At 51.2% G+C, this 12,184-nt stretch overlaps 1 protein-coding gene across 3 annotated transcripts in view; it reads right to left on the bottom strand.

The window, feature by feature from the left end:
- Positions 1 to 1,634: 1,634 nt before the first annotated feature.
- BCL2L11 (BCL2 like 11) overlaps positions 1,635 to 12,184 on the bottom strand; it is a 21,432-nt gene continuing 10,882 nt past the window's right edge. For 2 of the 3 annotated variants that reach the window (XM_064510066.1, XM_064510064.1), the window contains 2 exons: positions 10,738 to 10,874; positions 1,635 to 5,656 (listed from right to left, as the gene is read on the bottom strand). In XM_064510066.1, the coding sequence (XP_064366136.1) occupies positions 5,567 to 5,656; positions 10,738 to 10,874 (227 nt within the window). In that variant the 3' untranslated portion in view covers positions 1,635 to 5,566. The remainder of the gene's footprint in view (positions 5,657 to 10,737; positions 10,875 to 12,184) is intronic. The other variant, XM_064510065.1, reaches the window with a different exon arrangement.

Raw genomic sequence — 12,184 nt, 5'->3', positions numbered from 1 at the left:
CACCCTCCGGGGATCCCGACTCTGGAGGACCAACCCCGTCCCCTGGGCTCTCATCCCGTCTTCACATGATGCCCCGTTGGCCAACGCCGCTGCTATTAAAACCAGACCCCGGCATGGGTGAGGGGCCGCTGGGATGATTCACAAGCATGGCCTGGCGTTTTAATGCCAGATTTAATCACTTGCACATGGCCTATAAGTCGCACACATTTGCAATAGTAAATAAAATACAAAATTACCGGCTTAGAAAGCCTAACTGTTTCTGTGCAGGAGCAGATGTTAGCAATTAGCGGCTGGACTGCGTTAGCTGGCAGTTTGCTTCTGCAGTAGGTGTTTGCTCCTCAGCCTGACAGGACCTTCTTCCATGACCGGACCCACCGATATATCCAGCCTATGTTAAATCTGGACACGCAGGCCAGCAGCTTCGGAGGTTACCAAAAAACCTGTGAGAAGCGGTGCTGTGGCCATGGTTCCCCCCCGCAGAGGCAGCCGGATGGGGCTGGTGGACGGGGCATCACAAGTCCTAGCTATGAAAGTGTGCAGCTCCCCCAGACCTTTAAAGACAAGCGGGACGGTCGGGACCGATGTCATCGTTTCTTCCATTCCTCCTCTGGCTTTTCTGCAGGCACCAGGTTCGCCCCACGACGGCCCTCGAGCATCTCCAGCTCCCATCTGAGCTGTAGGACTGACTTACAATCTCTAAGAATCGCCTTGCAGAAAGGACTTTGGATTAAAACGAACTTGAGGCCAGCACAGCGCTGCTGGGGCACGTGGTGCCGGTTGCCTCTTGGCCACTGATATGTCCTAATCCCTCTGCTAAACCAAAAAAATCAATGGGGAAGGTGAGGGTCCTTGAGGAGGTGCCTGATGGTTTGAGTCAAGCCAGTGAATACTTGTCCCTTGATGTGGTTTGAGGAGTTTCATGGAGGGGAATAAGCTACGGTGTCCCACCGTAGGCTGGATACATGGATATTTAGTCGGACAACACGCAGACCTTTCTGCCTGCGAGCTTTCCCTGCCGGTGGGCCATTCACACTGGGAATTGGTCTGGTTTTGGATGCGTTGTGGCACCCTTTCCCAGCCAGGGAGAGAAGCTGGTGGTTGTCCTGGCCCAGCGCACGGACACGAGCATCGCGCTTAGGGCTGCTCAGTGCCGCTTGCTAAAGCCGCCGGGGATGTGCAACAAGGCAGCACGCGGGGATTTTCTAGGGCTCTTTGCATCCCAGCAGCCGGCTTCACAAAGTGGTCTTTTTTGGCGTCTGAGGTCCCCCCCAACATCTGGTGACGGCCGAGCCAGGCGCTCCCGACGAGCGCCCTTTGCAGCCCATGCCGGGGCAAATACGGGATGGGGTCTTTGTCCTCACTATAGGAATTAATGTTCATTTTGACTTTGATGTAAGCAAGCAAAAGCTCAGCCCCGGGCCATGCGGTGGTTTTGGCTATGGTTGCAATAAAATAAACGTGAAGGTTAATGTTTTCCCCCAGTTGCAGCATGCTGGAAGCCCTCCACGGGCAGCTCCAAGCCCGACTTTTGCAACCTCCCTCTCTGCAGCAAACAGCCCGCGTCCGCGGGGGCAGCTTGCCCCCGAAATCCCCGTCAGGGCGCGACGACAGACGAGGCAACTCAGCACAGCAAATAATAGTTGAAAGTTTTATTCATATAAAACCTCATATTAAGAACATAAAAAGATTGCATCTTAAAAAAAAAAAAAAAAAAGATCTGCAACTATTTACAGCAGTATTGCACAAGTAAAGTGGCAATTACCCTGTCCAAAATTCATCAGTGCAAAACACAAGTAAGCCAGGGAAATTGCGATAAAAATGCTACATATGCTGGGTCCTATGAAACAGGTTAGTGATTAATCAGTACAATGTCAGTGTGCATTTTGGTTTGAACCCAATGTTAAAGCTGGCCCAGAAAAAAGTGGCCGGGATGGAGCACAATGAGTTTTGGAAAGGGGATGACAAAAATCAGGGACACGTTTCATGCCTGAATCGCTACTGGAAAACAGGACTTCAGCACTTTAAAAGAAAAAAAAAATCTCATTATCGAAACCATATTGACTGCACTGAAATTAGAAGACAGTGCTTTGAAAGTCAATCAATCACTTATCCCACACATACCAGAAAAACTGGGGGGCAGGAAGGAGAGAAGGGGGAGGAAAACAAAACCTTTACAGGAACTTAAATAAGCAGAAAATAAATATACAACATTTCTACAAGTTACAGCATTATGGAACAGTAGAGTGCATTAATTACACAGGGAAAAAAAGAATCTACAGTATTTACCAAGTTCAATTCTAAAAAAAAAAAGGTTTAGAAAAAACAGTAATTTTTTTACTTATTTATAAAGCTGTACAAAACTTACATGAGAGAAAGGAAAGGAAATACATTGCACACAGATATTTGGCTCAGATGATGAGAATAATACGGTGCTCTACTCTAATAAATATTCAAATATTTACAGTTATGAAAAGAAGAGAAGCACAATGCATGGAATGAGATTCTCCAAGAATAAATCTGGTTTCTCCACAACCAAAGAGAAGTCTTCATCAAATCATTTTGGCAGGACAGGGAGAACGCAGGTGATGTGGACTTAAAGAGAAACCATCCCAATTAGCCAGCTAAAAAAGGGTTTTTATACCTATTAAAAAAGTCATTCTTGTGTTTTGAGGTTTTTATTTATTTTTTAATAAATCTCTCGACTCTGGGGGCAGCGGGGGGGGGAGGCTTTGAAGGCACGAAGCCTGTTTTTAGGGGCTGCTTTTCTCACGACTACTTTTTGGCAGGGAAGGCTTCCAGGTGAGCGCAGAGTGCCAATATCTGCCTCTTTCCCCTAACTATTCATACAATTCATAGATTTTTTTTTTAATTTATCCTTTCTAAGTCAATCGCTTGCTAAGGTAGCCGGCCGCCGGGGCCCGGCGAAGGCGAGCCCGCGAGAGCGGCCCCCCGCCAGCTCTTTGGCTGCGTGGGGTGCGGAGGACGGGAATAAAGTGCTCCGCGTCCCGGCGGTACGGCGAGGACGCGTTTCTTTGGTGTGCTCCTGCGATGCGTCTGCCGCAGCAATCGGGGCGCTGAGGATGCTCTAAGGCTGCGAGCCCCCAAAACGCACGGGTTTAGCCACTGATGCTGCGTGCGGAGGTAGCCGCTGTGGCTCAACAGAGAAAAAGCTCGTTTTTCTTACCCCTCCTGTCATTTTTTTTCCTTTTTACACAACTCCATGCACATATGCCCATAGAAAACACCAAAAGACGGTGGCGTGACCACGACTGGGGCAGCGCAGCAAGAACCTGCTCTGTCCTACGGCCCTTCTCCTCAAACTCCACCCAAGGTCATCGGCTATTTTCCACCAGTTCTTTCCCCCCTAAATATCTTCCGCAACCCAGGCCAACTCCTGGGACAGATGTTCACCTTGCAGAACCCAAAAAACATCACTCCTTAATCCTTCAAGCGAGTGCAAGCGGAGGAACACAGCCCCACACCTCAACTAACAGGTCTTTCGCCTACCGGACAGGCACAAGTAGCCAGTGCATAGAGTTCGGATTGTACGGTTTTACCTACCGTTAAAAATACTACTAGTAATACAATGGCACTCAGAACAGCTTCTCCCTATATTGCAACACAGTAGAAAAACTGCTACCACAGTTTGGGGTTGGTTGGGTTTTTTTTTTTCCTTCCGTGGTGCTGGTGAAACCAGAGATAAAACTGGGGGATTTGGAAGTTGGTTTTGGGAAACGGGAACCACCTGCACCAGCCAGAGGAAAGCAGACAGTTTTGAAGGCAGACAGGACATTTGTGCATAGATACGCAGGCTGCAGAAGCAACCGCTCGTTCGAAAAGCACCTGCTGCGCGGAAGCCTACTGCATGCTGGAGATGAGCAGAGCCGAGGAGGTCCTCCACCGATGGGCACGCACCGCTCAACAGGCGCGAGGAGACAAACCTGCTTCTTCCAGCGACGCTCTGTGCCTCGTGCGGAGCTTCTGAACCACGTTTTACGGCCACGGGGTCTCCGGAGGGTACTGCGGAAAGCACATAACCCCTGGGACACACGGTGCACCGTCCTGGGACAACATCAGTCACCCAGGGAATGCTTTCCAGGGGAGAGGACCACGATTTGGAAGGAGTTAGTCTGACGCACGGCTTCTGCCGACAACAGCTCCCCAGACCAGTCCGCGGGGAGTCCCGGTTGTACGGATGCGGCTCTCGAGGAGGGTCGCCTTGAGCAGCAGTGGCCTGCGACGCATGAGAAGACTCAACGCTCCACCGCGCAGGGACGTGGCGAGTGCCCTGAAGGACCTGTACCATTTCAAAAGAGCACATGGAAGTCCCGCCACGCACGGCAGTATCTTCCAAAACCGGCAAAAGATTTGTTCCAGCTGGATTTCAAAGCGTGAACTTTTGGGATCTTCAAGCCGCCGATACTGCGTTGTTTGTCCCCAAGCTGCTCCACACCCGGCCTGGCCTGGTCTCTCCTGTCACCCTGGACGTGTCTAACGCAAAGATGACCCCAGAAAAAAATCCAAAATGTTAAAAAAACCCTCTTGGGTTTAACAGTAACATGCTAACCATGGTTGAAAACAGTTCCTGAAGTTACGCAGTAGGACCCTTCCTGTCTGGGTGCAGCACTGCAGGGTTTGGGTATCTGTTTTAACCTACCTCCAAGAACGCTTTATTGCTGCATTATCCAAAGTGATCAACATTATATATTATATATAATATACACTACATAAGTGTGTTCACACACACACTTCATAGAAAGAATTTCTAAAAAGGCAATCTGGTGGACTGGTTTTTTGTTTGGTTTGGTTGTGATTTTCTGGACCCTGGGAGTCAGACAGCTAAATCCGGAATTTCAGCATTAAAAAAAAAAAAGAAGAAGAAGAAAAAAGTCAGCAGGAAATAGGCTATTTGCATGATGCAAATATGGTTAGATTTGGGGTTACATTAGGTATTTACAGATAAAAGAAGTGCAGATTTAAATCCCCCTCCCCTCCTCCAGCAGCCTCTTTTTTGTGGGCAAACACTCGGGAGGGAAAGCGAGACTGCTGCTTCCCAGCACGTCCCCCCCCTGCCAAGAGGGAGGGAAGGGGCTGCAAGTCTGTACAGTAATGTTTGTAATACAAACTAAGGCAGCTCTGCAGATCAGCTGGCTCAGTTTTCTCCACTGCAGAGTAGATCCAAGATGAACCTACGGGTTTCCAGGAACGACGGAAAAATTACTGAATATTTGTTGAGCATTTTCTCTGAGATCAATCTTTAAAAAAAAAAAAAAAGTTTGAGAGAAACACAGTAAACACCACTCTCAAAATGCTGCTTCAGAGAGTCCGAACAGGTCCATCGGCAAGGCACGCACCTCCGGTGCCCCCCAAGAACAGACAAACGCCGGCAGTCTACGTGCGTGGTTTCCGCCGACGGAGACCACGGCACCTCTGGATGTCCTTTAAGAAAGGAAGGTTTCCGAACTGCCTGTCTAGGGCACAGAAAAGACCCGCCGCTAGTTGTTCTCCATCAGTTTTCGGCACAAGGAGACAAGTCTCTAGGTCTCGCAAGCAAAGCGTCCAGCGCTCACTGCCTTCTCCAAATGAGGCGAATGATGTAATGCAGGAGGCGCAAAATGACAACCTGGGGGTTTCCCGCGCGATTATCCAAGAAACCCTAAAAAACAGGAGAGAAAAAGTCACTTTAATTTCAGGCCTGCAGTCCCTTGTGCAACACCACACGGGCAACACGGAGAAGGAGAACCCAGGTTTGGTACCTTCCACTTTGCAATTCTAGTACCACTCTAGTACGGGGGGATGATGGGAAGGGGACACGTCATTACAGAGCCTTCACTGAGGAAAGACGACATATCATCACGCAAACTTGCCAATATTATTTCTGGTTTTGAACTTGATCGGATAGAAAAACACCACGGCTTCTAGTTTGCAGAGGCACAAAACACACGTGGTCACTCAGCAGAGGGGACTCCAAAATCTCTACTTTCAACAATGCAGTTGAACATCTGTCTCTCATTTCTCCTGAAAGCTGCATGTTCTACCTAACTTGTTCGAGGCCATTTAACACCCTCATAGAAAGCTGATGGTAGGGTTTTCTCCAACACCTAGGCAGCATGTAGCTCGCGGTCTTGGTAGAGAAGAAGAAAAGAGAAACGGGAAAAGGCAACAGGGTATTCTCCAAGTCTGTCTACGCTCTCAACCACAGATTGTGATTTTTCTCTCTTGAGTTACAGGATCGCTTTGGTTCTCGCCCTCCAAACTCGAGATTTCTTTTGAACGGGGACAAGGAAGCACAAATAGGTTCCTTCAGACTTGTGGAAAAAAAATAACAACAACAAAAAACATGCAGAAAAACCCAAACCACCCCCGAACTCCCAGCTAGCACCTTTCCCAGAGGACGGCCCTGAGAATGGGAACGGTACGGCTGCGCGTGTTGGGACCGCTTTCAAACCCTGCGGCTGTTTCAGGCAAGCTAAACACCGCAGGTCCATTCGCTTTCTGCTCTTTACAACCCAGGGAGCATCGCTAAGAAAACCAGCCTCATTTGGAGGGGAAATCAGGCTGCTTCAGCTGCACTGACAAACCAGGGAAAACGTGAGATTTCAAGGCGTGCAATTGAAGCGTTTTACGCAGACAGAAGCAAACCCAGCCGCCTTGCACGTTGCTTTTCCGTAATGTCCAACATTCAAAGCTGCCGAGCCGCTCGCTCCCGGCCGCCTTCGCATCCGCGCGAGCCTGGACGGCGCTTGCCGAACCGGGACGTCGCGCGCCGAGACCCTGCGCCGGGCTCCCGTCCTGCTTCAGCCGGGCGACGGCACCGGGGGCTCGGAAATGAGCAACCGGGGAGTTTCAAAAGCCACGACGCGGAAAGGTTTAAAGAAAAAAAATAAAAGAAAAGAAACCCGCCAAGCTTAGGAGGAGAGGGTACCACGCGCAAACCAAGGAGCGGGATCGGAAGAAGAGGGAAAAGCAGCTTTTTTAGCCAGAGAGGGTCGGGAGACGCCTCGAGCCACATCTGGTTCTTTAGCAACAGCACAAAAAAGCACCCTAAGGATCCTTTTTTCCTCTATTTCTTCACCCACCGCGGAGGGCGATGCAACAGCCGGGCCCCTGCTTGTGCTAACACCACGCGGATTTTAACTTACACCGCTGGTCTCGAAACGGCGAGGCGTAACAGCCGCCTCATTCACAAAAGAGCCCGGGCTGCAAAACGCTCCTCCCCTGCAGCGAGCGAGCGAGCCGCGCTTCACCGGCACGTGCGCAGCGCAGAAAAAGGAGAAGGAGCAAGCACCGAAGCGCGTTTATTTTTAAGCCTTTTTCTTTTTTTTTAATTGCAAAACAGAAGCCCAAACGTCACCACCTTTCCTCCTCTGCTCGTGAAACGATTCGATTCAGTCTGTATTTAGCGCAGCGAAATCACGTCCGCACGTGCCCCAGGAAAGAGCAGACATCGGGGCGTTCTGCGCCGAGATGCGAACTCTTCCCCCGGCGCTCACGGCCGGGGCGTGAAACCCGTCGCTGCCCCAAAGCGTAGTGCACAAGCCAGCCGCGTCCCCGGGGCGTTATCGAGACCCCGCGCAGGCAATGCTGTGTCCTTGGGTGCCACGAGCTTTTCCAGCCTCTGCTCAAGAGCCGGGTGGGCAAAAACGAGAAGAGACTTTTCTGCCTCGCCAGGTGGTTCGGGCCCGCGATGGACGGAGACGGGGCGAGCCAGCGAGGCGTTGGCACGCAACCGCGTTGCCCGAGGGGATGGGATGAGCTTTCGGCAGCCTCCAGGTTTCTTAGCAAGCTAAAAATAACCCGAAGCCCACCAGCTAAAACGCACTGCTTGCTGTCGAGGATGCTGCTCTCCGGGCTGCCCCGAAGACGAGTGCCTGCCAGGCACGGCTGCACTGACCTGTCCGACAGCTTCGACCTGTCTAGCAAGTGCCTCCTTGGCACCGCCGATAGTTCCCCATTTCTCGCCTTACGACACAGCTCAAAGGGCAAACCAGAGCGAGCAGAGAAAGCAGGCCGAACCCCCCGCGCGGCCTGAGCACCGGGCCCTCTTCACGGAATCGTCCGCTCGCGAGCAGAGCCGCGACCAGGGGAAGGAAAACCCAGGACGCGTTGCCGCTACGGAGAGGCGACGGTGCGAACCGGCAGCGCTGGCGTCAGGGCCGTCGGCTGCTGCAACGTTACGTTTCCAACGTGGAAAGCCAGGGGAGCGCGTGCAACCTCATGGCTCATCCTTTCCCAGGTGCCGCTCCGCTGAAGGGCTCCGACTCCGAAAACATGGTCTTTTTTCCTAAATAGCAAGACGGTCTGTAGAAGACACCTATTCTGGAGGCAATATTCAAGTGCATCGGCAACAATAATTCTACAACAATTGCTTAAACGCTCCGAAACCCACTTATTTCTGAAAAAACGGATGATAAGAATTCATCGGCGTCCATTTAAAGCAACGGGGAACGATGCTGCTTTCGACTTGAATCAGAGAACAGCGGAAACATCATGTTCCACAACAGGCTTCTCCAGCCCTCGCCCCACACGGGCAGCAGCGATACGGCGACTCAGGAAGGGCAAGAACAGACCCATCACGGAGGCTCCCAACTTCAAGGGGGGGAAAAAACCCAAAACCCCAAAGCCCCACCCCAGGAAACTCAAAGGAGCTTCAAGAGGTGACTAGAGGTACGAGAGCAAGGAGCTGCAACCCCGAGAACCACCTTACTCAGACCTACACAGCCACCTATGACCACCGCTGAAGAGCCTTTTCCAGACTCCGCGCCAACAATTTCAGCTTCCAAACCCAGCACATGCAGCAAACGCACCCTCTCACACCTGCAAGGAAAACCAGCGCTGGGAAGAAGCCTTGGGAAAGGGACAAAATCCCCCCCCCCAAACCTTTACTGCAGCTGGTTCAAGGATAGGATAAGAAAACAAGAGCAAGGGCTGGTACGTAACTGAACCACGCAGCGCCTGTTCTGCAGCCGGGCTGGGAGGGAATTTGCAGCACAACTCCAGAAGCCAGCAAGGACGATCAGCGGAGTGAAGAAAAAAAAAGAAAGCAGCAGCCTGCATTTCTGCAAAGCCTTCTGAACCAGCTAGCCACGACCAGACGCCCTCGGATTTCCAAGCGCTAGCAGAAATGATTGAGCTCCCATCTCCCATCGAACAGGTGTTTTGCTTTTAAATGAAAAGACCGCTCGCCGCGCAAATAATTGGGTATTTTGCAGCAAGAGGAACCGGCCTGGACTGGAGGGCTCGGGAGATGCGTTCCAGGGTCTGGATGAGATGCAGCTTATCAGCAGCTCGTTACAGGTTGCAGAGATGTGTCTAGGAAGGGAGTAGAGCTTAAGCTGTGCCAGACAGCAGAGCAAGTTTTCGGCAAAAGCACACCTCAAGGAAATCTTCCCGCATGCAACAGATGCAGGCTCGCAGTGGAACAAGCTCACAGATGAATAAAAGCCAAGTAGGCTGCTCAGTGCCGGCATGTGCACAGAAGAGAGGAGGAAGAAAGCCCCAGAGAGAGGAGAGAGCAGCTCAGGCCGTTCATAAAGATGATCAAAACCAAGCGCCGGGGAAAGGATTTTTCTTGCATCAGTAGCATGGCCATATCAAACACATGCCCACTCCAGCACGGGAGAAAAATGAGAGTATTCACAAAGGGACGAGACCAGACGGAGAGGCAGCAAGCAAGGCAGTCCAGAAAGACCCCGCGCAGAATGAGGCAGCCCCAGACAGCCCGGCCCCCGTTTTGGGGGAAACCTCTGCCAAAAGACAACTGCCATGTGAATCCATGAAACGGTGAGGAAATAAGCCGCACGGGTGACTCATGACTTGAGGAGGACAGATAAAGATCCAGGCAGTCAGCTTTTCACCATCGACGCTTGCACGTAACAGGCTTCTGACTTCTCTCAGGCTAGGGAAAGAACAAGCTGGTGGACTAGAAACCACATGTATGAACACGCAGCCATTAATAATGCAAGACAGGTGGGTAACTTGCTAACTTTGTTCTTTCTGAAAACTATTGTTTCTTCATTTCTCCTTGCATTGATTTTTTTGGGGGGGAGGGTGGTGTTAGTTCCACCTATTTTTGTTGCAACACAAAGGTAAGAGTTCACGTTGTTACAAATACACCTCTCTTAAAAACAGCACTCTGGGGTTCTTTATAAGAAAAATAAAACAGTGATCGGACCCGGTTTCATATTTGTGATTGCATTTTCCACCTATGCGATCCTCAGCAGCAGCACCCCGGGACACAAGCAGGTTGGTGAGCACAACCCGCTGCATGAGCTCTCTGCCCGTGTCCCTGCAACCCTGCCGCCCGCTCGGGACGGCTCCCCGGCTCCCGGTGGGGTATCACTCCCAGGGGAGCTCTTCTCGTTCCAAAAAATATACCGAAATACAACACTTTTAGAACGTTTTTCCTCATTATTTTCACGTTCAGCCCTAATCCAGCAACAGAATGTGTTCTACTGGCTCGCGGTACTATGAATAATACTGTGAATTTTATACCTGAAAGCTTCAAGTCCTGATTTAAAGGTTATTCTGAATTTCTTTAACGACACTGTAACAGCGAATGGCTCCACAGCACAGGCAATATACTCCTACATCCAAGCAAACACAACCACCCGCACACCCCTCTGTACCCCTGCGTGAAGGAAACATTTGCTACAGAACTTGCTTTCAGGTATGATTACGCTTGTCCCTTCTACACACTGCAGAGAAAGAAACGGAAAAGAAAAATCTGAAAATTACCCTTCTCGGACAATAGGAGGCATTGAATTCGTCGCCGATGCGCCGCAGTTCCTGTGCGATCCATATTTCCGGCTGTACATCTTCTGCGAGCGAGTGAGACTGCGACCTGGAAGCTGCACAAAACAAAAACAGAGCATCTGAAAAACAGTAAAAAAGAAAAACAAATAGCCTGTTAGGCTGGGCAAAAGGCAATGAGCCTTTACGCCTTGCCTATGCCAAGCAACACCTCTGTCCCTGTTACAGCCGGTGCCTTTTGCTGGAAAGGGTCAAAGCCGGCAAGGCACAAGCGTTGCTTCAAAAGAAGAGCTGTTTCAAAAGAAAAATGCCGCAAGCAAGATTTAAGCACAGAAACACGCTAAAAACAAGTCGTCACGTTGGGACGAGGGCAGCGCAACCGGGAAGTGCCCTCCCCGGAGAAGCAGAGCTTCAAACTTTCTCTTTGCCAGCGACACGATCGGCTCGAGCGCTTGCGGCGGGCCAGCCAGCCTGCCCCTACCCTGCTCCTCTCCTCCGGGGCAAGTCTTCGTGCACGGGGCAGCAAGAGAAACCACCCAGGTCGAACGAGTGTGCAAGGAGAGGACCAGCACCCCAGTGAGCTGGCTGTCGGAGTGCACCTGCAAGCGAGAGCTGGTAACAGCCTTGTCAGCCCGTGAAAACCGGCAAGAAATACGCCCCTCTCCTAAAATTTGAGCCCACCCGCCCAGAACATCTCCCTGTACCTTTTAGCGGCAACGATGCTTGCACGGGCACAGTGCAAACGCCACGGGGACGTGGGCTGAAGGGCACGGGCTCACGAGGGGATGCTCTAGGGAGCTACCACGAGGACCACCACTGCCACCACCACTGCTGGGTTTTGGGTCAACTTTCCCATGAGCCGGATCAGCCTGAATTGCATTCACGCCCCAAACTGACATCGCTACCGGCGGGGAAACGTGGAGGAGGTGGATGGTTCAGAGAGACTTCCCTCAGTTTTCTCAGAGCCACAAAATATCCCTTCACCCGGGGGCCTCGTTACGAGACACATCAAGTGTCAAATACTTCACATCTCATTGCGCAAGGCAAGAGCAGGATGGACTTTCATTCAGCTGCCTTTAAGTGCATCTCCCTACACTTCTCCAAGCAGAGACTCGCCTCCAAATCCCATAAAGCAGCCCGAAATCCCAAACTTGGACAGTAGGAAGAGGTTATTCTGCAGGCCACGGGCCACCTCTGGTAGGGCAGGTGGGAACGGGGCACATCTAAGGGCAAAACCAGCCCCTGCGATTCCCGCACAGGTAACTCCTACCCTCCAATTTCTTTCCCCAGCAAAACCTTCTTTTCCTCTCTTTTGTAAATCATTCTGTTTTCTTGCAGGCGCAGCAGCAATTTCTGCTCTAACCTTACCAAGCCTCTGTCTCAACAGTTTAAGCAAATTCTCACATTTCTTCCCCAAATAGTTCTGAAGTCC

Source organism: Dromaius novaehollandiae, chromosome 3, assembly GCF_036370855.1.
Source record: "Dromaius novaehollandiae isolate bDroNov1 chromosome 3, bDroNov1.hap1, whole genome shotgun sequence".
Classification (NCBI taxonomy): domain Eukaryota; kingdom Metazoa; phylum Chordata; class Aves; order Casuariiformes; family Dromaiidae; genus Dromaius; species Dromaius novaehollandiae.
Note: the sequence above shows the minus strand (reverse complement) of the source record. Positions and strands in the feature narration are given on the sequence as shown.